This window comes from Myotis davidii, unplaced genomic scaffold, assembly GCF_000327345.1.
Source record: "Myotis davidii unplaced genomic scaffold, ASM32734v1 scaffold205, whole genome shotgun sequence".
In the NCBI taxonomy this organism is placed as follows: Eukaryota; Metazoa; Chordata; class Mammalia; order Chiroptera; family Vespertilionidae; genus Myotis; species Myotis davidii.
Genome location: NW_006297573.1, coordinates 6,641,614 through 6,665,104, shown reverse-complemented (window position 1 = coordinate 6,665,104; position 23,491 = coordinate 6,641,614). Strand labels below are relative to the sequence as shown.

At 40.8% G+C, this 23,491-nt stretch overlaps 1 protein-coding gene and 1 pseudogene across 1 annotated transcript in view; one reads left to right on the top strand and one right to left on the bottom strand.

Moving 5' to 3' along the window:
* The window catches only part of LOC102774038, a 55,658-nt pseudogene extending 51,235 nt beyond the window's left edge, over positions 1-4,423 (top strand).
* Positions 4,424-21,738: 17,315 nt separating this feature from the next.
* The window catches only part of DERA (deoxyribose-phosphate aldolase (putative)), a 95,244-nt gene continuing 93,491 nt past the window's right edge, over positions 21,739-23,491 (bottom strand). The window contains exons 8-9 of the mRNA XM_006773285.2: positions 22,873-23,022; positions 21,739-22,325 (exon numbers count right to left, since the gene is read on the bottom strand). Coding sequence (XP_006773348.1) covers positions 22,269-22,325; positions 22,873-23,022 — 207 coding nt within the window. The 3' untranslated portion in view covers positions 21,739-22,268. The remainder of the gene's footprint in view (positions 22,326-22,872; positions 23,023-23,491) is intronic.

Here is a 23,491-nt window from a genome sequence, read left to right as displayed (position 1 = left end):
AATAGCAATTCCAAAAATGTTTTTATCAGTGACAAAGTGATATTGAAATGTATAAACATCCCAAGATGCCTACATTGAGGGGGGAAAATCACCCATTTGGGTGCTTGAATTCTGGCATGTTTGTTAAACATCAGACATATTACTTCAGAGTGACTCTTTAAATATGCAATATGTTCGTATATAAGAAAAGCCAACCTGGAACACTGTGTGTGTTTTATGCCTGTATTGCTAGAGGTCCTATACTTCTCTTTGTTGTTTTTCACAAAGCACAGTCTTCTCACTTGAAAATAGTTATGTGTGTATGAGAGGATAGGAGGTTTTTGTGCATTGTTCTTTGAAACTTTTTGTTCCCTGTATTACTGCATTCTCACACATCTTTTTCCAGGGGGCAGAATGACTCTTTTTCTTTATAACAATCAGTTCATAAATCCACAGAGACCCTCCATGGCACAGCTCATGATAACTTTCTAGTTCTGAAAGATTTTGGAAGAAACTATATTAACTTTATATCAGTAGATGAAATGACTCGGCTTTATCTGAAATCTTTATCAGTCTGACCCCATGAGGAGAGGTACCTTGGTTTGCTAGGTTGCTGTAGGTCTGGTGACTGTGATTCAACTTATCTGAATTTCACCAGTTTCCTCTGAGATTTAGGCTCAGTCACTTCACCTTCTGGAATTTGTTTCTACTCCCCATGTTCCCCACTCACTACACAAAGATGTTGTGAATATTAACGTCAAAAGGCTTTGAGTACTCTTGAAGAAAGGCACACCTCCAAATACAAGGCATTAAGTAATCTGAAAGGCTTCACTTCATGATTATCATATAAATAATCAAGAGGATTTTGCCAAGAGAGCAGTTACTTTGAACTAAATCCAGCTGAATAATAATTTTTTAAAAATCATGCATGAGATAGAAAGTAACATAAGTCCTAAAGATGTATATACAACAGTACTTTAATAGGGGTGAGAATAAAGGTAAATCAATATGTAAACTGTAGGAGCTACTTGACACTGTTAATGTGCTTGATTTTAAGTTGTTGTCCTTCCTGTCTGATTAAGGACATGGAATTCAGTGCAGGGGACCAAAATCTGACAAAATGCTCAACATCATTAGTCAACAGAGAAAACGCAAATTAAACCACAATGAGAAAACTACTCACCCAGATGAATGAATAAAAGTGAAAAGAGTGATATTGCCAAAGCTTTGGTGAAGATGTTAGGCAGTCAAAAAAATAATAAATTGCTTGTGGGAATGCTAACCGAACTTTCTTTTAAAGTTAAACATAACCTACACAATGACCCCACAATTGTATTTCTACGTATTTACCCAACCAAAATGAAAACCTATATCCACAAAAAGACTTGTACAGGAATGTTCATAGAAATTTATTCATAATACAGTGGGGCCTTGACTTATGAGTTTAATTCGTTCTGTGACAGAGCTCGTAACTCAAATTACTCATTTGTCAAATCATAAAGTGAACAAGTGAGACACGTGATGCTGGGCTGATGTTGTGGTGTTCGCTGCGCCAACTAGGGGTGGGGTATCTGAAGCTGGCTCGTAACCCGAATTTTAGCTCACAACTCAAAGCAAAAAAATCGGCCGAGAGACGGCTGGTATCTCGAAAACCTCGTTAGTTGGGACACTCGTAAGTCAAGGCCCCACTGTAGCTCTAAAGTGGTTATACCCCAAATGTCTATCCACAGGTGAATAGATAAAACGTGGCATGGTCATACAATCAAATGCTATCTGCTATATTTATGAAAAACAAGTGACCATAATGACCAGAACACCACGGCCCCTCGCCCAGGCTGGCCCCGCCCCTCAGGGAGCGGTTAGGGGCGCCCCTAGGCAACCCAATAGGGTGCAAGTTTGATGGGGAAAGTCGAAGAAATAGAGGAGGAGGTCTTAAGGGTCGGTGGGGTTGGGGTGGTCGGCTGGAGGAGGTGTGGAGTGCGCTGGGGAAGGAGGAGGAAGATCCAATTGGAAACCGGCCCAGCACAGTACCTTTCTCATTGCGAACCAGGACGGCGCCAGCCGTGCACTGAATGGGCGGTTGTCTCATGAGTGCGCTTGGGACCGACATGTCCGTGGCAGCAGCAGGACTCCCGAAACTTCACTGATTCAAATAGGAAACAGCTATCAACCTCAAAGAGCAGAAAAATCCTCTTCAACTAGAGGTCCTGGACTCCCAACCCGACTGAAGGAAACACCACTGAAGGAGGAGCTAGAAAAACCGGAAGTATGCGATCAGAGGATTGTGGGATTGAGGAGGATGCCTGGGCTCCTAGAGGATTGTGGGATTGAGGAGGACGCCTGGGCGACCAGAGGATTGTGGGATTGTGGAGGAGCCTGGGCGCCTAGAGGATTGTGGGATTGTGGAGGATGCCTGGGCGCCTACTGCTAGAACGTGAGCCCGTTATTGCGCATGTGCATAGTCAGCCCTATAGTCCTCAGTCTCCCAGTATTTGGACGTGACTTCTGGCGGGAAGTTATTTTATTGAGGTTTGCTGTTCCCTTGCAGCCAGGAAGATCAGAATTAAAGGTTTTGTTTGTTACCTTGGTTTGAAGCGCAGGACAAGAGCCCCAGTAGGACCAGCTCCACGAGGAGTACACACGCACCTCCCAGGAACTGCAGGTGAAGCACCACAATCCAAGCCTTCAATGAAACCGTCAAGATCTTGGAAGAGCAGGGCCAGACTCAAGAGAAGGGCAGCCAGGAGTATCTGGAGCACTTGGTGTGAGGGCAATGACAAAGAAATGCAGAGGATCCCCGAGAGCTGCACAAAGCTGGAACAGGAGCTGCGTACACAGGCCTTGGACAACTGTGAGGTCGATCAGCACATGAACAGCCTGAAGCCAGACCTCATGCATCTGTGCAAGATCCGAGACCAGAACCTGGTATGGCTCACCCAGAAAGGCGCCCGGCAGGAGAAAATCAACCAGTGGTTGGGAATCAAAAATGAGACTGAAGACCAGCACGCACTGATGGAGGATGAGGATGACCTCCCCATCTTGAGGAAGGAACCTGGTATGTGGGCAAGATCAACCGCACGCAGGCTGAGGAAATGCTGACCGGCAAGCGGGATGGTACCTTCCTCATCCGTGAGAGCAGCCAGCGGGCTGCTATGCCTGCTCTGTGGTGGTGGACGGCGATACCCAGCACTGTGTCATCTACCGCCCAGCCCCTGGCTTGGGTTTTGTGGAGCCCTACAACTTGAATGGGTCTCTGAAGGAGCTGGTGCTGCATTACCAGCACAACTCCCTTCTGCAACACAACGATGCACTTATTGTCACAATGGCACATCCCGTGCCAGCCCCGGGCCCCGGGCCCCCCTCCCACAACCCGCTGACTCATACAGAGCAGGACTCCATCTTTCTGTCTGTCTGTCTGTCTCTCTTCTTTGTGGATCTTTCTCTGTCTCAATCGCTCTCTTGCTTTCTCTGAGTCTCTCTCTTCCTGTCACTTTCTATCCCCATCTCTGTCCTCTCTGTCTCTCTTAGTCTCTGTACCTCTAAGTCTCTGTTAGAGGAACATACCTCCTCCACCCCATATGCCCTGTCCCCATGGGCACTGCCCTCCCCTGGCTCTGGCTGCCCCCACCAGTTCCTACAGTTCCCCCAAGCTCCCCCTGCCTGGACCTGCCATGTTTACAAAGGCCGCTAGGGTGCTCAGCCCCAGCCTAGTGCCCTGATTTTTAAGTCATAGACCTGGGGTCAGGGCAGGAAGAAGGCAGGAAGGAACTTTGCTGTGCCACTTTCAAGAACCTCAGCTGTGACATTTGGGCCTGGGCCCAGGTGGGTCTCGCCCCACAGACACAACTTCCCCTCCAAACCCTTAAGTGAAACCCACACTGGTTACTCTCACATGGAGCTGCTGCCCAGAAGCCCTCCTCCCCCAAAAGCAAAATTATTAAAAATACCCCAAGAGCTGGCCCTCTCTGACCCAGGCTTCCCAGGAACCGAGGCTGCTGCAGGTACTACTGGGCCAGCCCAGAGGCACCGCTGCCAACAGCACCTCTGCTCGATGCAGTTTCTAGGCTTCTCCTTGATCATGTTGGGTTCTGATTTTGTTTCCTTGACTGTAAACCCATTTTCTCCTCTTTTGGGACAAGAACCACGGTTTTCTATGCTGCCAAGGGCCCCCCTCCTGCCTGCCCAGCTAGGCTGGCAGGTGGGTTTTGTATGGTACGTTGATACTGATGTGGATATAAAACATTGAACTCAAAAAAAAAAGGAAAATGGGATAGTGACGAATAAGAAACTTTGGAGACAGTGAAGGGCACTATGTCCAGACTGTTGAGAGCTAAGAATTAGAGTTTAATTGGGATAGAAATCCTGCTAATAGCACCTGACGCCTGAATTCTGAGCACTCTACTTTTAGGTTTTCCAGTTCAAGTTTTTGGAGGCTGCCTATTAAGACATTCCTGGTTGGAAGGTGTTTGTATAGAAGCCCTTAAGTGTTAAGTATTTGCTATGTTTACCATGCTTAGCTCTCTGTCAGGAATATGGAATGATGTTAAATGCCTCATGTTCTCAAGAAGCTTGACTTAAAATAAAAAAATACAGAAGAAATATAATTATGAAAAATTAAGAAAGAAGAAGCTTGAGTTTTAGGGGCAATCAGGCAGGCAAACAGAGCAGTTAGAAGCCAGTGGTCCTGGATTGCGAGAGGGATATCCAACTGCCAGTTCAGGCTCGTCTGCGGGATCCGGCCTGAACCAGCAGTCGGACATCCCCCAAAAGGTCCCAGATTGCAAGAGGGTGCAGGCTGGGCTGAGGGGACCCCTGCCATGCATGAATTTTGTGCACTGGGCCTCCAGTTCAATAATAAAAACGACAAAACTGCTTGGCCAGTGTGGTTCAGTGGTTGAGTATTCGCCAATGAACCAGGAGGTCACAGTTCTATTCCCAGTCAGGACACCTGCCTGGGTTTTGGCATCTGTCCCCAGTAGGGGGCATGCAAGTGGCCTTTTTTTTTAAGAAAGAAGAAGCTTTATTTTTAGAGGCAATCAGGCAGGCAAACAGAGCAGTTAGAAGCCAGTGGTCCTGGATTGCGAGAGGGATATCCAACTGCCAGTTCAGGCCCGTCTGCGGGATCCGGCCTGAACCAGCAGTCGGACATCCCCCAAAAGGTCCCAGATTGCAAGAGGGTGCAGGCTGGGCTGAGGGGACCCCTGCCATGCATGAATTTTGTGCACTGGGCCTCCAGTTCAATAATAAAAACGACAAAACTGCTTGGCCAGTGTGGTTCAGTGGTTGAGTATTCGCCAATGAACCAGGAGGTCACAGTTCTATTCCCAGTCAGGACACGCCTGGGTGTTTCGGGCTTGATCACACCTGCCTGGGTTTTGGCATCTGTCCCCAGTAGGGGGCGTGCAAGTGGCCGTGGTTCAGTGATTCTCTCTCATCATTGATGTTTCTATCTCTCCCTCCCTCTCCCTTCCTTTATGAAATCAATAAAAAATATATTGTTTTAAAAAAAGAGAGAGAAAGAAAAAAAAGGAGAAAACTCCTCATACAGCAGCAGGATGGATACAGCTAAGTCACTGTTTCGTGTGAAGGAAACCAGACAACAGAACTGTCAGATTGGCATTAACTATTCTGCTATTACATCCACAAAGATTGTTGCCCATTTCTAGTTATTGCACATATCTATTCACACACACACACACACACACACACACACACGTGCGCGCACGCAATTTGTGGCATGTTGGAAAGTGAAATCACTACATAAGATTAAAGCAATTAATTTTACATTTTTGAGTGCTTTCTATATGCCATTCACTATGTTAGGTGTTTCATTTGCATGGTAATACTTAATGGATAAGGTGCTATTATTATCCCCATTTTATAGACAAGAAACCCAAGGCTTAGAGAGGATAAGTGCTGCCACTCAGCTAAATATACTAGTAGAACTGGAACTCAAATTCACATCCATCTGAGTCCAAAGCCTGTAGGAAAAACCAATGCCCTCACCTGGTCCTCACTGTTTAGTGCTATCCTTGTTTTTACAGAAATGCAGAACCTAACCTATCAGCCCTTATTAACCTATGTGATTTATCACATGGGGTAGAGACGAAATGGATCATGGAGGGATTATTTACTGATACATATCTGCATTTATCAGGCCCTAGTAGTCAAGAAGGGAGAGAAAGCCCTATTCAATCCGGAAACAAAAAACACAGGTCGCTCACAAGAAAAAGTCCTGATATTGGTGGCATACGAGAATTTACTGTGGTAGACAAATATGTGAACTGATTCAATCCATGGGCTGCTGCTGCTAAGTTTCATTGCTTACTTTAGTTCCTCACTTTCTGCCTCCACTAGAAGCTCAGAGCTAAGTCTATTCATCTTTATTCTCACACCACACAGCTAAGTCAAAGGATCTTTGCTCCCACATTAGATAAAAAGACTCAGACTTCAGTTCCTCCAGGAATTAAGGCAAGATGTAATAAGTATTTAAATAGCTTCAACTCCTTTCCTCCTACAATACACATACTTGTATATACATTCATCCATATGTACACACATATGTAAATAAGTACATACATACATGCATACATAAGGGGGCTTAATACCAGTCATTCTCCCATGTACTCTGATGCTGACCAGTGGGAGTCCCATGTCCATTTGCTAACCCTAAGTTCCAGGAACTGGCAGCCCAGGGACAACCACTGGCATCCCCTATGCCACCTTGGGTGAAGCTCTCTTTGTCCATATGTGTCAAGTCTCAGGAATGGATTGTCACTTTGATTCCCCCTTCCCCATTCTGCTCTTCCTGGTCCCCTTTCCTTGGGGACTAAAGCCTCTCCTCTTCGCCTTACAAAGTGGCTCAAGCCCTGCTGTACCATAGAGATACCCCTAGTTAGCCACGTTTTCTGTCTACCTGGCCATGAAACCCTACAAACCAGATTCCCTCCCATGAGTCTATGCATGGTAAGGCACTCTGTTTTTGAGAGCAGTGTGTTCTGGTAATGTTTAAAAGTGGATTCTCCCCCGCTGGCCGATGTGGCTCAGTTGGTTGCAGTGTTGTCCAATGTACCAAAAGATCAGGGTTGGATTCCTGGTCAGTCAGGGCACATACTAGGTTTAGGGTTCAATCCCCGGTCAGGGCACATATGGGAGGCAACTGATCGATGTCTCTCTCTCTCATATCAGTATTTCTCTCTGCCTCTTCTCTCTCTTCCTCCCTCTCTAAAATCAATTTTAAAAAATTTATAATAGATTCTCCCAGGAAAACGCCCTAACTTTCATTTATTAATTTCTGTGATATAAATACTTCCACAATAAATAAATCCAAACTACCAATTTGACATCATTTATCATGAAGTTGGGAAAGATAAGCAACTGCAATTATTATATAGTATTTCTGCTGTATACTATACAGATATAACAGAATAAAGAACCTCAAAAGCATCAGTGATGGTAAAATGTCATAAATGTATTGGGAAGTAATAAGTTTTGAGTATTTATTCTGTTTCCAAACTTTCCAAGACATACTTCTTGTATTACCACAACTCTCTTTGGTGAAGGAAACTAATAATTACTGAATATATTCTGTATACTAGCCATTTATGTATCTTATCCCATTTAATTCTCATTAAAACTCAGATGTTGTAGGTAATATTATCCCCATGTTTAGATGAAAAAACAAAACCTTTTAAAAAATCAGCAAAGGTAAGATTTAAGGCCAGTTCTGTCTGACTGCCAAGTTCACATTCTTTTCTTCACACAGACTTCCTCTGAGCTCTCATATGCAGCTGTGCTTGATTATATGCATGGGTAGGTGTGCCTACCATTTTTATAATAGCTTATACTATAGATTACAAGCTTTAAAAGTATAAGAGTATTGTTCCTGCACCATTTAGAATACTGGGAGTTTAATAAACTTGTTGACAGATTTTATAAAATCTGGTTTATTTATTGCTTTGGTTATAAAAATAATACATTTAAAACAGAATACTTAAATAGTCACAAAGAAGAAAATAAATCATACGTGATCCCACTACCCTGAGTTATCCAATTATTGCTATTTTGTTATTTCCATGTTTTTCTCTCTATGTATAACCTTTGGAAATATAATTGGCATCACACTGTACATATTCTTTCATATTATTTTTACTTTGATTTTTTATACTTCATATCATTTTCCCTTGATATTTAATATAATTCTACAATGATATCCTCATGTGTTTATCTAATCATTTTTCTATTATTGTTTCTTAAAGTTTCTAATAAATAATGCTTGATTTACATTCTTTTTTTAGATTTTTTTCTAATCCTCATCTGGGGATATTTTTCCATTGACTTTTTAGGGGGTGGAAGAGAGAGGGAAAGACAGAATTATCAATGTGAGAGAAACACATTAATTGGTTGCCTCCTGCACGCACCCGACCAGGGGCCAGGCTGGGGAGGAGCCTGCAACTGAGGCATGTGCCCTTGACCGGAATCAAACCCAGGACCCTTCAGTCTGCAGGCCAACGCTCTATCCATTGAATAAAACTGGCTAGACCTGATTTACACTGTTATAGATATATTTGTGCACATCCTTATTTCCTAACATAAATTCTTATATATGAAATTGCAACTTTTGTTGACTTTGTGTGTTATCAAATTGGCTTTCTACTACATTTTGCCAAATTACGTTTCTACTAGAAGTACATGGAGTGCCTAATTACCCACACACTTGGCAACATTTGGTATTATCATGTCCATTGTTAATCATTGCCAGGCTGATAAATAGAAATCAATGCCTTCTATTTGTTGTTTCTTGACCACAAGTGAGTTTGAACAACTTTTCGTAACTTTAGTATCTATGTTATACAAAATGCCTACTCAGTTTTTGTCCACTTTTCTACTATAATGTTTTGTTGATTGGCATTTTATATACCTAAGCTTTGATTTTTTTTTTATTCCTCTTGGGTTACAAATGTTTTTTTCTAGATTATTTTACTTTTTTAAAAAAACCTTTATTATAAATAGTTACAGATTAATAGGTTTGCAAAACATAGTACAGAGTGCACTGCTCATCAAGGTTCCTGCATGGAGACATCTTACATTAACTGTAGTACATTATCAAAACCAAGAAATGGACATTGGTACACACTGGTTATAGACTACAGACCTCTATAGGTTTCTTCATATATTTTTAAATCTACTAATGGAGATTTTAGACAAATTTTAAAGCATTCATTCTTGGGGTTTTAAAAAAAACACACACACAAAACTTTCCACTTCTGGTTCCACATGTAAGAAGACTTGGAAGTGGCCACTCCATCTTGACAAGTAAAAAACTGAAGAGACTGGAAAATCAACACCTCTTCTTGGGTCCATAAGACAGAGAAGGAGCCAGGGCAAACCGCTACCCCTAAGGTTGCAGCGATGGGGGAAGAGAGTCGTGGCTTAGGAGAGCAAAGACTCACCCGCAGAAACCACTGTGGGGACCAGTGCTGGGATAGGAAAATCTGAACTGTAATTGATGAATTGCTGTAGGTTCAGTACAGACAAGTCTGAGAGTTACAAGCGCCAACATTTTTTTACCTACAATACTCCTAGTCATCCTCAAACATTACCTATCACATGCAGCTTTATTCAACTTTCTGACATATTCTTTCCTTTGCTTACATAACATATGTGCACCTATAAATAAATTCAACAAGTGATATTGACTATTACATGCAAGATACAATGGCTACAAGTAAGTCAATATTTCTGCCTTCAGAAACTTGGGGTGACAATATCTAAGACAGCATCTCTGATACAGCTCTCAGATTTTTAGCCTCAACATTTATTCTGTCAACAAATTTAGAAGCACTAAGCACACAGGCACCCCTTTTCTATGAAACAATTTCCCTTGTCATTGCACCATCTGAAATCTGTCTGTATCATTTGACCCACACAAATCTGTACTTGACTTTCACGATGCCCCTGAAATCTTTCCAAACTGCTCTCAAGATCTAACCAGATCAGAGCCCCCAGTAATTATGCCCTAAACCTAACAATTCATTTTTTTATCCATCCCATTTCCCTAGTAATTTTATATATGGGTGGATGCCTTTGTGCGTTTGTGTTTTATATTTATAGCTACAATTGTAGAATCCTACAGTGACACAGTTCATTATATAAGGATTTGGAAATAATATGACCAAATCCCAGATCCTAAGATGCAGCAGTAAATATAATAAAAGCCTAATATACCCTATTTAACCTATAAGGAGGCACTGTTTCAGTCCCTGAACAGCTCATTATAGGGATTCCACGGCATTGCTATTTCCCCCCATGTTCGTGGCAGCCTGCAGACTGCTGGAGAGCATGACCATGGGCAGGATGGCTAAATGACCTCTGGGGACCTGTTTTTACCCCCTAAATGCCCATGTGTTTCCTTTTCTTGGAATTATGGCACAAAGGTTGCATTTTACCAAAGTGCCTGGCACATAGTAGTCTGTCACAGTGGTTAAAAGTACAGATGCTGGAGCCAAGAGTAACTAACCAGCCTCTAATCTCAGCTGTATGTGTGACCTTAAATCCCTTTGTGGGTCTCTGCTTCCATCAACTCGTCTGTAAAATGATAATGATCATGCCTAGCTCATAGGTATGCTGTGTGGGTTAATTAGTTCATACATATAAAGCACTTAGAACAGTGCCTGCCATATACTGAGTGTACAGGAAACTGAATTACTAGGTAGTACCAGTAAATATGTGTACAAAAAACTCTATAATTCCATGAATTCCCAGTAACTTAAAATATACATTTAATAAGAAACACTGGAGAATAATCTTGAACGTGAACTTTATAGACTTATCTAAATCCTTTTAAATACATCGTCTCATTAAATTGAAAATATTTGTAAGTTAGAAAAGAAGATAGATGTCCTAACTGGTTTGGCTCAGTGGCTAGAGCATCGGCCTGCAGACCGAAGGGTCCTAAGTTTGATTCCGGTCAAGGGCATGTACCTTGGTTGCGGGCACATCCCCAGTAGGGAGTGTTCAGAAGGCAGCTGATCGATGTTTCTCTCTCATTGATGTTTCTAACTCTCTATCCCTCTCCCTTCCTCTCTGTAAAAAAAATCAATAAAATATATATTTAAAAAAGACTATCTTCTTTTCTTTTCTATTTTTAAATATATTTTATTGATTTTTTACAGAGAGGAAGGGAGAGGGATAGAGAGTTAAAAACATCGATGAGAGAGAAACATAGATCAGCTGCCTCCTGCACACTCCCTACTGGGGATGTGCTCACAACCAAGGTACATGCCCTTGACCGGAATCGAACCTGGGACCCTGGAGTCCGCAGGCTGACGCTCTAGCCACTGAGCCAACCGGTCAGGACAAGATAGTCTTTTTTGAAAATGAATTCTCAGCATATATACCAGGCATATAAGTTAAGTTTACCAATAAAATCCTCTTATGAGGCCATGTTTGCATAATTTTTATTATATTAAAAATGTTTAAATCCATTTTTTAGCGTTCAAATCAAGCATTTACAGAATTACAATATCTCTTCTTTGCAAAAACTTGCTGTAGGTGTGTTAAATGTTCTAAACACTCCACCAGGTGCAGACACTGACTTCAGTTTAAAAGATACAATCAAACAGCATATTAAACAGTTCCAAAGGCTTAGCAAGTGAAGCTAACTTCCAACCACAGAATCGCTTAAGCACTGGTAAGTTTGGCATATTTGCTCTTAAGTCGTTTAAAAAGCATTAAAACATATTTCAAAGATTTCAAACATGCAATTATTTTTGCTGCCACTCAAAACATAAAATAAACATCACCTTAAAAAATATGTGCTTTTTGATCTACCAAAACAAACAACTTAATGAATAAAAGTTGTTTTCCCAAACCATTTTTCATACATTTGCAACTCATCCATCAAGTTTTAAGGCTGAAATTATAGAAACCATTGATAAAATTTATCATTGTCCCCCCAAATTAAAATGAATTAAAACTCAAGGTGTGGTTATTTTATGAAAAACTCCTCTGAAAATACGTATTATGCATTTATTTAGGAATTCCATTCACCAGCAAAGCTATATTTTGTCCACCTGGACAGCATGAATTTTGGTCTTTATCTTGTGGATCAGTCTTATTTTATAACCATATCTTCCTTGTATTTATCTAGAGTAATAAGTACTGTTTAAATTAGTTTAACAATTTAATCTAGAGCACCTACTCTCTTTAAGTTACTCTACTGGATGTTTTAAGGCAGTGGTTCTCAACCTTCTGGCCCTTTAAATACAGTTCCTCATGTTGTGGCCCCAACCATAAAATTATTTTCGTTGCTACTTCATAACTGCAATTTTGCTACTGTTATGAATCGTAATGTAAATATCTGATATGCAGGATGGTCTTAGGCGACCCCTGTGAAAGGGTCGTTCGACCTCCAAAGGGGTTGCGACCCACAAGTTGAGAACCGCTATAATTTAAGGGGTTTAAAGAAGTTACAACAGCTTACCTATCGGAGTTCCCACTAGGGGTGGACATACAGGCAGTGCAGACAGGTAGATTGAAGATTATATGCTCTATCCCTACATTTTACTAGCTCCAGACACGGTGTCATCATGATGAAGGGAGAATACACAGGCCAGCTAGACTTCTGTCCTAGACCACCCCAGTGTGCAACCTGCTGCTAACTTCTCCTTCTGTGATCTCCTAGTTTAAAATCTGTTTTCCTATACCCATCCCACATGTAGAACCTCTTTGCTGACTCAGATTTCCTTCCACTCTTAAGTCCCAGACCCACAAAGCTCCAGGTAAGAAATCTGTCTGCCAGTCCCGCTGTATAAGACTGACACTACAGAGTGAAGACCCCTTCCCCCTCCCTTGTCCCACAATTATAGCCAAAGGCTATAGTTGTGAGCTTGACCTTATAGTCTGAACCTGTGGTTCCAGGTGGCTAAGTGACATAGGCTGCGGGAAGTGCAGCAAGTGTTGCCAAAACAAAGCTTGATAGAGTTCAGATGCATGTAATTAAGTAGATTGGAAATCCTTGAGAACATTGTAAACATCTTGACCACGCCCTTCCTTTGCCTCTTGGAATCTGGCTATAAAATAAAGACTTGGCCTCAGATGGCAGTATCCCACCTAGCCCCAGCTTTATTCCCTTGTCTGTCTTCTTTAATCCTTCACCGCCCCCACCCCCACCCCCCGGGTTCACCCCTGGCCATGCTGAGCGCGGCACAACCTGCCATAAAAGGAGAATCAGAAAAAGACACAAGACAATAATTTAATTATAAAAATCACTTAAAGAATGATAGGAACCAGCTGTCACTGTTAAGTGATATAAGTGAGAGAAATAGCTTCTGATTTTGAATCCTCCTTTCTGATTCTGCTTAGTGATGAACAGGCTTCCAAGGTGCCCAAGAGGAGGAACTAGAGCAGGAGAGACATATTTATGTTCATAAAGCTAATAGATTTGTATTACCAAAATAGTATATTTGTATACAGCTGATTTTCCATCTTTTTTTTTTTTGCAGTGTCATTATGGTTGTAGAGAGAATAACTGGAATTTTTGAACAGCTTCTACATGACAGATACTTTCCAAGTTCACTTTTACCTATTATCCCCCTCGATATTCTAATGGGAAGATGTCTTATCTGAGAGTGAGATATGAATCATGCCAGATGCCTCAGGCACTATAGCTTCAATCCCCATTTCTCAACTTGCTGTTGTTTCTACTACTGGTTTCAAAGCCAGCCAGAATTTATATTCATCCCAAACACAATTCTTTCTATTGTAATGTAAGATTTATGCAAATTCTAAATCCTTGGCCTCAGAAAAAGTCAACAGATCAAAGTAGGTGTCACACCCGGGGAAGGTGGACCCATAATTTCTATGAATAAATAAGGACAGGTCCATAGACTGGCAGCAGGAGTTTCTCTGGACCCAGTTTGGCATCAAAGAGAAGCAGAGGCGTTATAGCTAGAAGAGATATCTTACAGCGACCCCATATTTGCAGGAAGCAGACTGTTATTGAGGCAGGGCCAGAGAACAGAACCACAATGTGAGTAGCCCTAAAGCTATTGATCTCTGGTAACTAAGGATAATGGAGGACAAAATAATCCACTCAAACACACAATCTGTGTCATAAGGAACTATGTGTCTATCTAGGAACAGTGAGAAATCTGCTGGCCTAGGGCATGGACATGGCATCTCTCCCACACAAACCTCCTGTCAGTAGCAGATCCAGAAAAAAAAAATCTCTGCAAAGCTATGACAAGAAAATAAGAGAGGAGAAAAAAGATAAAATGGAAGACAAAAAATACTTTCAAGGCCAAAAAAAAATGTGTCCATAGAGCAGATAAAAATTTGGGCTATACATATTGCCATAAACTTTAAAAAAGACCTAAACAAAGCTACCGTATCTATAAAGCAAGAGCTCATATCAAATATACAAGAGCTTGGGGAAGATACTGCAAGACAATAGGAAATGAAAGATGATTTGCAGAGCCCAGGAAACATACATTTCACTGGCAGCAACCAGGTTCTGCTAAAAACATGGAAAGAAACAAGAATGTCAGAAATAGAAAAAAGAATGCAATGCAATGAGGTAGAAAAAAAAAGAATTAGAAAAAAATAATAGCTAGACAGACTGATAAAAAGGCCTTATCATATGCAATAACCTGAAAAACCTGCAGTATCCTGAAGAAGAGGCAAAAAATAACAAAATAGGAAAAAAGTTAAAGATATACTTCAAAGTAAGTTTTCAGAAATATAACTCATAACTCTATAAACTGAGAGGGCACACTGAATTCCAGGAAAAACTGATACAAAACATTCAACCCTATATCATGTTTCAGTAAAGTTACTGGAATTGAAAGGGGAAAAAAAAACAAACACCTATTGTGCATTGGAACAAAAAGTTTAAGTCAGAATGTTACTTCCCACAGCAATGGTCAACATTAGAAGACACTGGAGCAACAGGAAATAAAGTGTGTGATTCAAGAATTGTACCCAACCAAATAGTCAAGAAAATGTAATGAAAGTATTTTTTGTGCTTGCAAAAACTCAGGGAATATCCCCAAAGCCTTCCTGAAGCCACATTTTGAAAAGCAAAAAGATAAATAGAGTACTAGTCCTAAGTGTTGACGTCATTAAACTGTAGGACTAAAACTAAAATGATTGTGGAGATTACGGTCACAGAACAAAATTACACGTTATAAACTCTAATGATGTAGAAATAATATAGCAAAAGTTTGGAGGGGAAGAGGACAGATGGTGGGTAGTAACATCAATATGCTGATTTTCTCATCTGGTAGAGCAGAGGATAGAAAGATTATTGAAGCTGATAAATCATGTAATAGAGCTATAAGTACATTTCAAAGTCTAAAGAATATGATATGAAAAATTATATCATCATCATGAATAAGTTGAGTTTGGGAGGAAGATGAGGGGGAGAATGTGGGGGGAAAAAAACAACCTAATTGTATCATGACTCCTGGTAGGAAGTCAACAGATATCTGTCTAGAGATATATTTAAGTATATGAGGAAACGTGCACTGTCATATATTGCTGGTGCGAATAAGGGTACAGACTTCATGGGACTTCTCAAGAGACCAGGGGTGACTTCAGAGTTCAGCTTTAGAGACTGACCGAATGTGAAAATACAGCCAGAGGCAATGAATCCTTTCCTACCACCAAGTTTTGATAGGGGGACTTATAATCTGATAGAGCACCTGAATTAATCTGAAAACAATCATACTATTTTAAATCTTAGAACACATATACTTATGTGAATGGGGGGTTAGGTTTCTTATATGTGAATCGGTGGTTAAGTTTTTCTTAAGTTTCCTTTCCAAGGCCTGTGCAAAGTGATTAAGGAAGTGATTCAGCTGTGAATCCAGCAAGCAGAACCAATAGGCATGGTCAGACCGACCCACCAGGAGTCAAAACATCATCTCATCAACATCATTTCTTCACCTGAGGATTAAAGATATCAGCCGACATCTGTGGACCTCCAGGACTGCACATAGCTGCATTCCATTCCCAGCCTCATCCTAGCCCTTCCCCTTTATAATCCTGCCCCCTGCACCCTGCTATAAGACACGATTTGAATGCTTGTAAGCACCCTGTCTTCTTAGTTGGCTGGCCTCAATAAACACCTTGTATGATTCAACCCTGCCAACCCTGAGCCCACCCGGGGATTTCCCGGTAACAGTATGAACCCTCTCCCCTGTACCATCTTGCTATATTGTGGTTGACAACTATCATGATTACTATGTGCCATTTCTCCCAAGGCCAAATGCACTTTCCAGCCTCCTTCACAGTTAGAGTACAGGCATGTGGCAGAGGCTCTAACAAAGCAGAGAATCACACAGGAGTGTGTTACCCAGGGCAGCAGTGGAGGAACCCATCTTTGGACACTGTGACCAAGGAGAGCTCCAGCTTTCAAGGGTGGCAAAGGCACAGATTGGGGTATCAAGTGCCCAGAGGTGGTAGCATTGGGTCTTTCCTGGATCAGTTCCAAAAAGGGTTTGGGTCTTATTCCTAGCTGGCTGCCTCTGTGCCCAACAATCTGGCGTTCCTCTTCTGGAAGATACTCAATAAGCTTTCAAAATAAATTTATTTTCTGCTTAAACTAGGAAGAGGGGAGTTCTGTTATTGCAACTAAGAACCATGCTTGCTCTGTGTCTGGCAGAACACATACTTAAAATAAAAATAAATAAATAAGTAAATAAGCCCAGCCAGCGTGGCTCAGTGGTTGAGCATGGTCCTATGAACCAGGAGGTCATGGTTCAATTCCCAGTCAGGGCACATGCCTGGGTTGCGGGCTTGGTCCCAGTGCCTGGTCAATGATTCTCTCTCATCATTGATTCTCTCTCTCTCGTCCTCTCTCTCTCTGCTCCTCTCTGAAATAAATAAAAATATAATAAAAACAAATGTAAAACATCCTTTTGTGTTAAAAAGGACAGGACCTAATGTTTTCCTTACCCCTTACACAGTAGCTTCACATTAAGAAGCCAAGCACCTGAGAAAAGTTCCCTCCCTGGAATATTTTATCAATTTCAAATATAAATTAAAGAATGGACTCTGTTAAAATAGGTCTTGGGTTTAAGTGCAATTATACTGGAATCACCAAAAGTTAAGGCATTCCAATAGGTAAAAGTCACATACAGCTGAATCTATCTCGGCTTGCCGCAATCCCTTGGAAGATTTTGTGGATAATTATTCTAACCTCATCTAAAATGTTTATTCTAGGCTCCGAAGCTTGCTTTTAAGCCCAGAGTGTAATCAAGTTCACTGCCGACTGTGAAAGGATTAAGGGATAATGTCATTTCCATTGTTCTGTCTCCTGTTCTTGGCTATGAAAAGCAACAAAATATACACCTCTATCCTGGAGTCTCATGATTTAGAAGTGCTGCCACTGGTGGGTTTTATCACGGAAAGAGGCATTTACTTTGAAATCTAGGTGTTGAGTACTGGCTTTCCAGTCGAGTGGTTCTCAAAGTGTGGTTCCCCGGTCATAGCATTAACATCACCTGGGAACTGCTTGGAAATGCAAATTCTGGGGCCCCAGAGCCAATTTACTGAATTGGAAACTCTGGGGGTAGGGCTGGAATTCTGTGTTTTATAAACTCTCCCAGTATTTCTCATGTAAAATAGTTTGGGAAAGTAGGGAACTGTTTTTTTTGGCAGCACAACTAACCACTCCGATCAAAGAATTTACTTCTGAGAAGGGAATAGCAAATGTCCCTTTTTAGTAACACACTTCAGAGCATTAAAGGAATCTTCCCTTGAACTAACCTAACTTCACATGTAGCATGAGCTCATTTCCTCTTCTCTAGAGGAAATACAGGACTCTTGTCTGCTAAGATCTAATGTAGAAGTACCCTTTCCTGGGACCGTTAGACATCAAGTACCCTCAATCTTCTCCCAGATCCTTTTACCTTTGTTTATAATGACTTTTTAAAACTCTTCATCATCCTCGTCAAGCTCCAGAATAAAGTATAACCTCATTTCACTGTTCAAATGAATTACAACTCATTTCCTGTCCCTGAACCAGAGAAAATAATGCCACAAAACCTAGGCTTCTTCTATTCTACCTACATTTTATAGTATAAGATGGACTTCTAAAAACAAAAAATCAAATTTTATGTCTGTTCTTTCTAGATACTCTGATTCCTCCTCCTCACCCCTGTTCTTCCTAAAAAAAAGTTTTAGTTCATCATAAGGTCACTAACTATTTCACATATATCGCATTAAACATTCGATCCTCATTTGTCCTATTAACTGAGAATTGACCAGATGGCTATTCCTCTGACTCTCTCTCCTGAGCAGGTTTTAGTTAATTAAAAATGATTATTTTTACTACATATTTTATATATCAGCCAGATGTTACCTGTGGTCATTTCTGGAAAGGATCATTTGGTGATGGTTATAAAATATCTATGTTCCTTTGGGAGGCAAGACTCTTGCACATGATCAGGAAAACAATTGTAGGAATTGATTTCACCTCATACCTTTTTCATAGTGTCCAAATGGGCATAACGTTTCATTTCCTTAGAAAATGCAATCAAATCTAATTCTTTCTTCTTTTCTATTTCTGCACTCTGGCCCTATTTATGTTGTAAAAAAAAATGATCAAGTTGACAGAAGAAAAATTAATATTGGTCTCCCCATGGACTAGAAGTGCAAGCTGATTTTTCCAAAGAAACACGTGGTTTTCTAGAATGGGCTTGAGACACAGACGTAGGACAGCAAACTGCTCTGCTCCATCAGGACAGACACTGTATCACGTTCTTGTGAGGATGCACTTCCAGGAAGATATCTGAAATGGTTCCCACTTTGCATAGGTCTCCTCAGATGCTGTATTTCATACAAACTAAGATGCCCAAATTTCTCATTAGTGCTGAAATAATCCACAATGAGGCAACTATATAATAATTATGAAATTGTTTTGCAAGTATACATCATTTTCTCTCCATTAATAGACAAACTAGAATCCAAACAAGGCCCCCTGTTTTCTTTTCTTTTTTTAAAAAGCAACATTGAACTACCTTTTTAAAAAAAATATTCAGTTCTTGAAGTCACCAAAAATTCTGCAAGTCCAAGAAATAAAATTAACCACACCAGCACTTGGACTAGATTTAGATGGCTGATCATCTCCAAACACCGTTCAGAAGACTCCCAGAGGCAAAAGTGAGTCCTTCAAAAGTCTAAAGCTCACATGTTGACAAACATAATACGAGGTATGGCAGGATTTATAAACAATTACGAAATGTCGATTCCAAACCCCTGGCTATGACCTGTAGAATATTTCATGGCGTGATGTGGATTTACTTTCTCTGTGACTTTGCATAAGTGACTTCCCACTTTGAGTTTCTCTTCTCACATTTAAAAAAAAAAAAAGGATAAAATTAGATAGTCCCTAAAGTCATTTGAAGCCCCTAAACTTTATGATTGGTTGTTTTACGTTATCTTTAAAACCTAATATGCTTTATTCAACAATTGTGACAATTTGGGGGGAGGTTGCTTTTATGAACTTAGAAGCTTTAAACACAACACAGCAAAACTCATTTTTTTGGTTGCATAAAGCATCGGCTCCCAGTGTTCTCAAGCAGACAAATCTGCTTGTAGTAAGTCACAATCACCTCAGAAATGACCTCTTCCTCTTATGTTTTCATAGCAATCAACACTGCCTGGGAGCTTCTATTAAAGTCATCCTTGTTATATTTGACTTCAAGAGCCAGGTAAGGGGCAGACATTTCTGATGAAGAGGCCAATAGTCCTTGGAATAAATTGTCCCCCAAAATACAAGATTATTTACCTTTAGAGCAGGCCATGCTCACCAGTCTCTAATAGGTCTGAGGGGCTCACCAGTCTTAATTTCCTGTGTGAATCTATAATCGTCCACAGAGGTCAATTTCTGTGGATGTCTCATATAAATTAGAATTGAAGATAATGATGCCTGTTCACTTGATCAACTAAAGTGACCAGCTGGGTTGAATGGGAGGAAAACAGAAACCCCTGTGAAATTGAAATAGCTTCAAAGGTGATAGAGTGTAATTATTTTCTGCAGTTTCTTCTCCAAAGGTGACTGACCTTTGTGCTGGGGGACACCTGGGCCAGCCTGTTATGAAGGTGGAAGCGGCATTCAGAGTCACTGACCACGTCCAAAGACATAAGTCAAAAGCCAGCTTTCTGCTAAGGTGTTGGGGGGAAAGCAGGATTACTTCTCTGTACTTATTTCCGTCATTTCATTTACAGTTAGAGAGGTGCTTTGAGGGACTTGCCTAATTGACTCCTGAGAGGCGAATTCTAACTTAGATTGCTACAATAAACTTTTTCTCTTTATAGCCATAAAGCATCTTCTTGGATCTGTTATGGTTTATCCTTAGGGCATTGTAATGTTAGGGCTGAAAGCACCTTGATATCACCTGCCTCAGTCCTTTTATTTCACAGATAAAGAAACGGAGGTCCAGAAATGTGAACCTACTGGGCCAAGGTCACAGAGCTAGAAAGAGGAAGGGGCTGGGCCAGGAGCCGGCAGGTGAGAGTCACAACTGCAATGACTCCCAGTTTCTCGTTCATGAGTAGCTAGAGATTCATTCAGGAAGGAGAAGACTCCATCAAAATCACCATTAAAAAAAAAAAAATAGGGGCAAGAGGGGATAAATGGTGATGAGAAAAATATATATATATTTTTAAATGAGCAAATGCCCTGAAGCGTCTCAATACTGTATCTGATGAACAAAAACAGATCCAGACAGAGAAACATTGATCAGACCATCAAACCTCAGAGGGAAGGTAGGGGAGGGTGGGGGTAAGGGAGAGAGAGCAACCAAAGGACTTGTATGCATGCATATAAGCCTAACCAATGGACACAGACAACAGGGGGGTGAGGGCATGAGTGGGGAAGATGCGGGGGTAATGGGGGGGAAGGACACATATGTAATACCTTAATCAATAAAGAAATTTTAAAAAATACTGTCTGAGTACCTGATTCATAGTATGAACTAAGTGAATGTCGATTTGGAAATGTAATCAGTTTCCTGATGCAGTTTTAGATTGAAAATTAATATCAATTAATTGTATCAAAATAAATTATTTTAACTATTAAACAAAAAAGAAAAAACAGGTTTTATAATGTGGTAAAGGTGCTAGCAAGCAGCACAGGTGGAGGTGTGACGTGGGGAGAGACCTCAGTGGGCAAAGGAACCAGCTGAGTAAAACAGAGACGATGATCCCACACCACTGAGCTGTTTGTGTGCTCGGTGTGCTGAGGGGCAGTTCCACACGGGAGTGCCCGCACAGGCTCCGGAGCCAGCCTGTCTGCCTGGGCTGGATTCTTAACTGCTAATTTTTGAGCTCCGTGACCTTTGGCAAGTTACTTAAATCTCTGTGCCTCAGTCCCGCATCTGAATAAAAGGAAGATAATATCAGTATTCATTGTTGCAAGGATTTAAAACCTTCATGTAGTTACATCACTGTTATAGAGATTAAATAAGGATTAAGTAAATTGATGTATGTAAAGAGTTGAGCACTTATTAAGTGTTATGTTAGTGTCTGCTGTTTTACCCCTAATTCACTGTACTAATAAATCTTAAGTTTCAGAATATAGACGTAAGTTGTACTCATTAATAATGGCCTGGGGTGCTTCACCTGAGATAAGTACCCCTGGACTCTAACAGAGAGAGTCAGGATTCAGAAAGTCATTGATAACCTCTTAATATTTTTTATGAATTTATGTTTGCAATGTATGGTGACAATTTAAAATGAAAAAAAATAAACTACAGGGATTTTTTTTATTTAAAAAATTCAATGACATCCATAGTTTCATATTGCAATGACAGGCATTTCATTAATAAAACAATTAGTAAAAGAGCATATCTGTTGCAAAAATTAAAGGCGGATTTTCATGGCAGGAAGTTAGTGCGGAGCCGGTGAGTCCAGGGTCGTTGAAGGAAGGAGTGGGCCAGTTTCTTCTGCACGTTTCTTGGGCACGTCAACATTTTTTCCTTAGAATTTAATGTTGTCAATGCTGTCATTAACGTGATACTCAGAGTTTTAAAGAGAAAACCTTCACACAATTAACAGTGCAGATCTAGTCATTAAGGGCATTTCAGATGTACCTGAAATGAGTTCCATGTGTGGATTAGCTGGCATTTTTCTTTTATTCTCTGAATTAAATTCAACGGAAATTTTAAGGGGAAAAAGGCAGTTACCTAGTCTCTCATTTTTTAATTAAGTAATTTTCATAATCATGTAGAGAAATAATTTTTAAACGTTGTGAAAAATGTTTTCTGGAATCCATTTTGGGCTTAACACATTGGAAGATCATGATAAGCTGCATATCTTCCAGTCACGTGATGATAAATCTGTGAGGGAAACAGTTTTTTAATTAATAATTGTTATATTATTACACATTAATTAATAATCATACTATTATACAATAATTAATGATGTTAATTAACACTTCATTATAAAGCCCCATTATTCTGCACTTCAGCAAAACCTCCATCCAACCTACTTCAGGGCAGTTTTGCTTGGAAGAAGGCAGAAGTTTCGATATGATGATATATGTCAGATGAGTTTTGTTTTGCTTTTAAATATATTTATATTGATTTCAGAGAGGAAGGGAGAGGGAGAGAGAGATAGAAACATCAATGATGAGAGAGAATCATTGATCGGCTGCCTCCTGCACACCCCACACTGGGGATCGAGCCCGCAACCCGTGCATGTGCCATGACCAGGAATCGAACCGTGCCTCCTGGATCATAGGTCGATGTTCAATCACTGAGCTATGCCAGCCGGGCAAGTCAAATGAGTTTTCACCTCTAGTTCTCACAGCCCTATAGGCGACTTTTCGTTTCTCTCTCCAAAACACTTATCAGTTTGTTCCAAGGACAATGGGTTACTACTCACCTGCCTCTCAATGTCGGAAAGCAGAGCGCTGGCACCGATCCGAAAGAGCTCTGGCTTTAGCCACTCATCTCCCAGCTCCTCCTTTATGAGGGAGAGCCAGGCCAGGGAGTCCTTGGCACTGCGGATGCCTCCTGCCGGCTTAAAGCCTACCTACAAGGGAAGGTGGGAAAGACAACAAGGTTCATTGTCACTGGGTTATTTTTAAAAATGCTACTGCATTAATACAGGTCTCAATTCTCTCACTCTCTTTCTTTTAGTCTATTTCAGTTCACCCAGCAAAAGAGCTTAGATGACTACTGACTCATGCCCATTCACACTACAACATGACTTCTCCAAGACTAATGAGAAGAACGTGCTTCTGAGGAGGCACTAATGAGAGTTAATAACCCTCACTGACATTGCACTTATTGGAAAGTCATAAACCTCAACCATCTAGACCAGCGGTTCTCAACTTGTGGGTTGCGACCCCTTTGGTCCTGCTAGACCCCTTTTACAGGGGTCGCCTAAGACCATCCTGCATATCAGATATTTACATTACGATTCATGCCAGTAGCAACATTACAGTTATGAAGTAGCAACGAAAATAATTTTATGGTTGGGTCACAACATGAGAAACTGT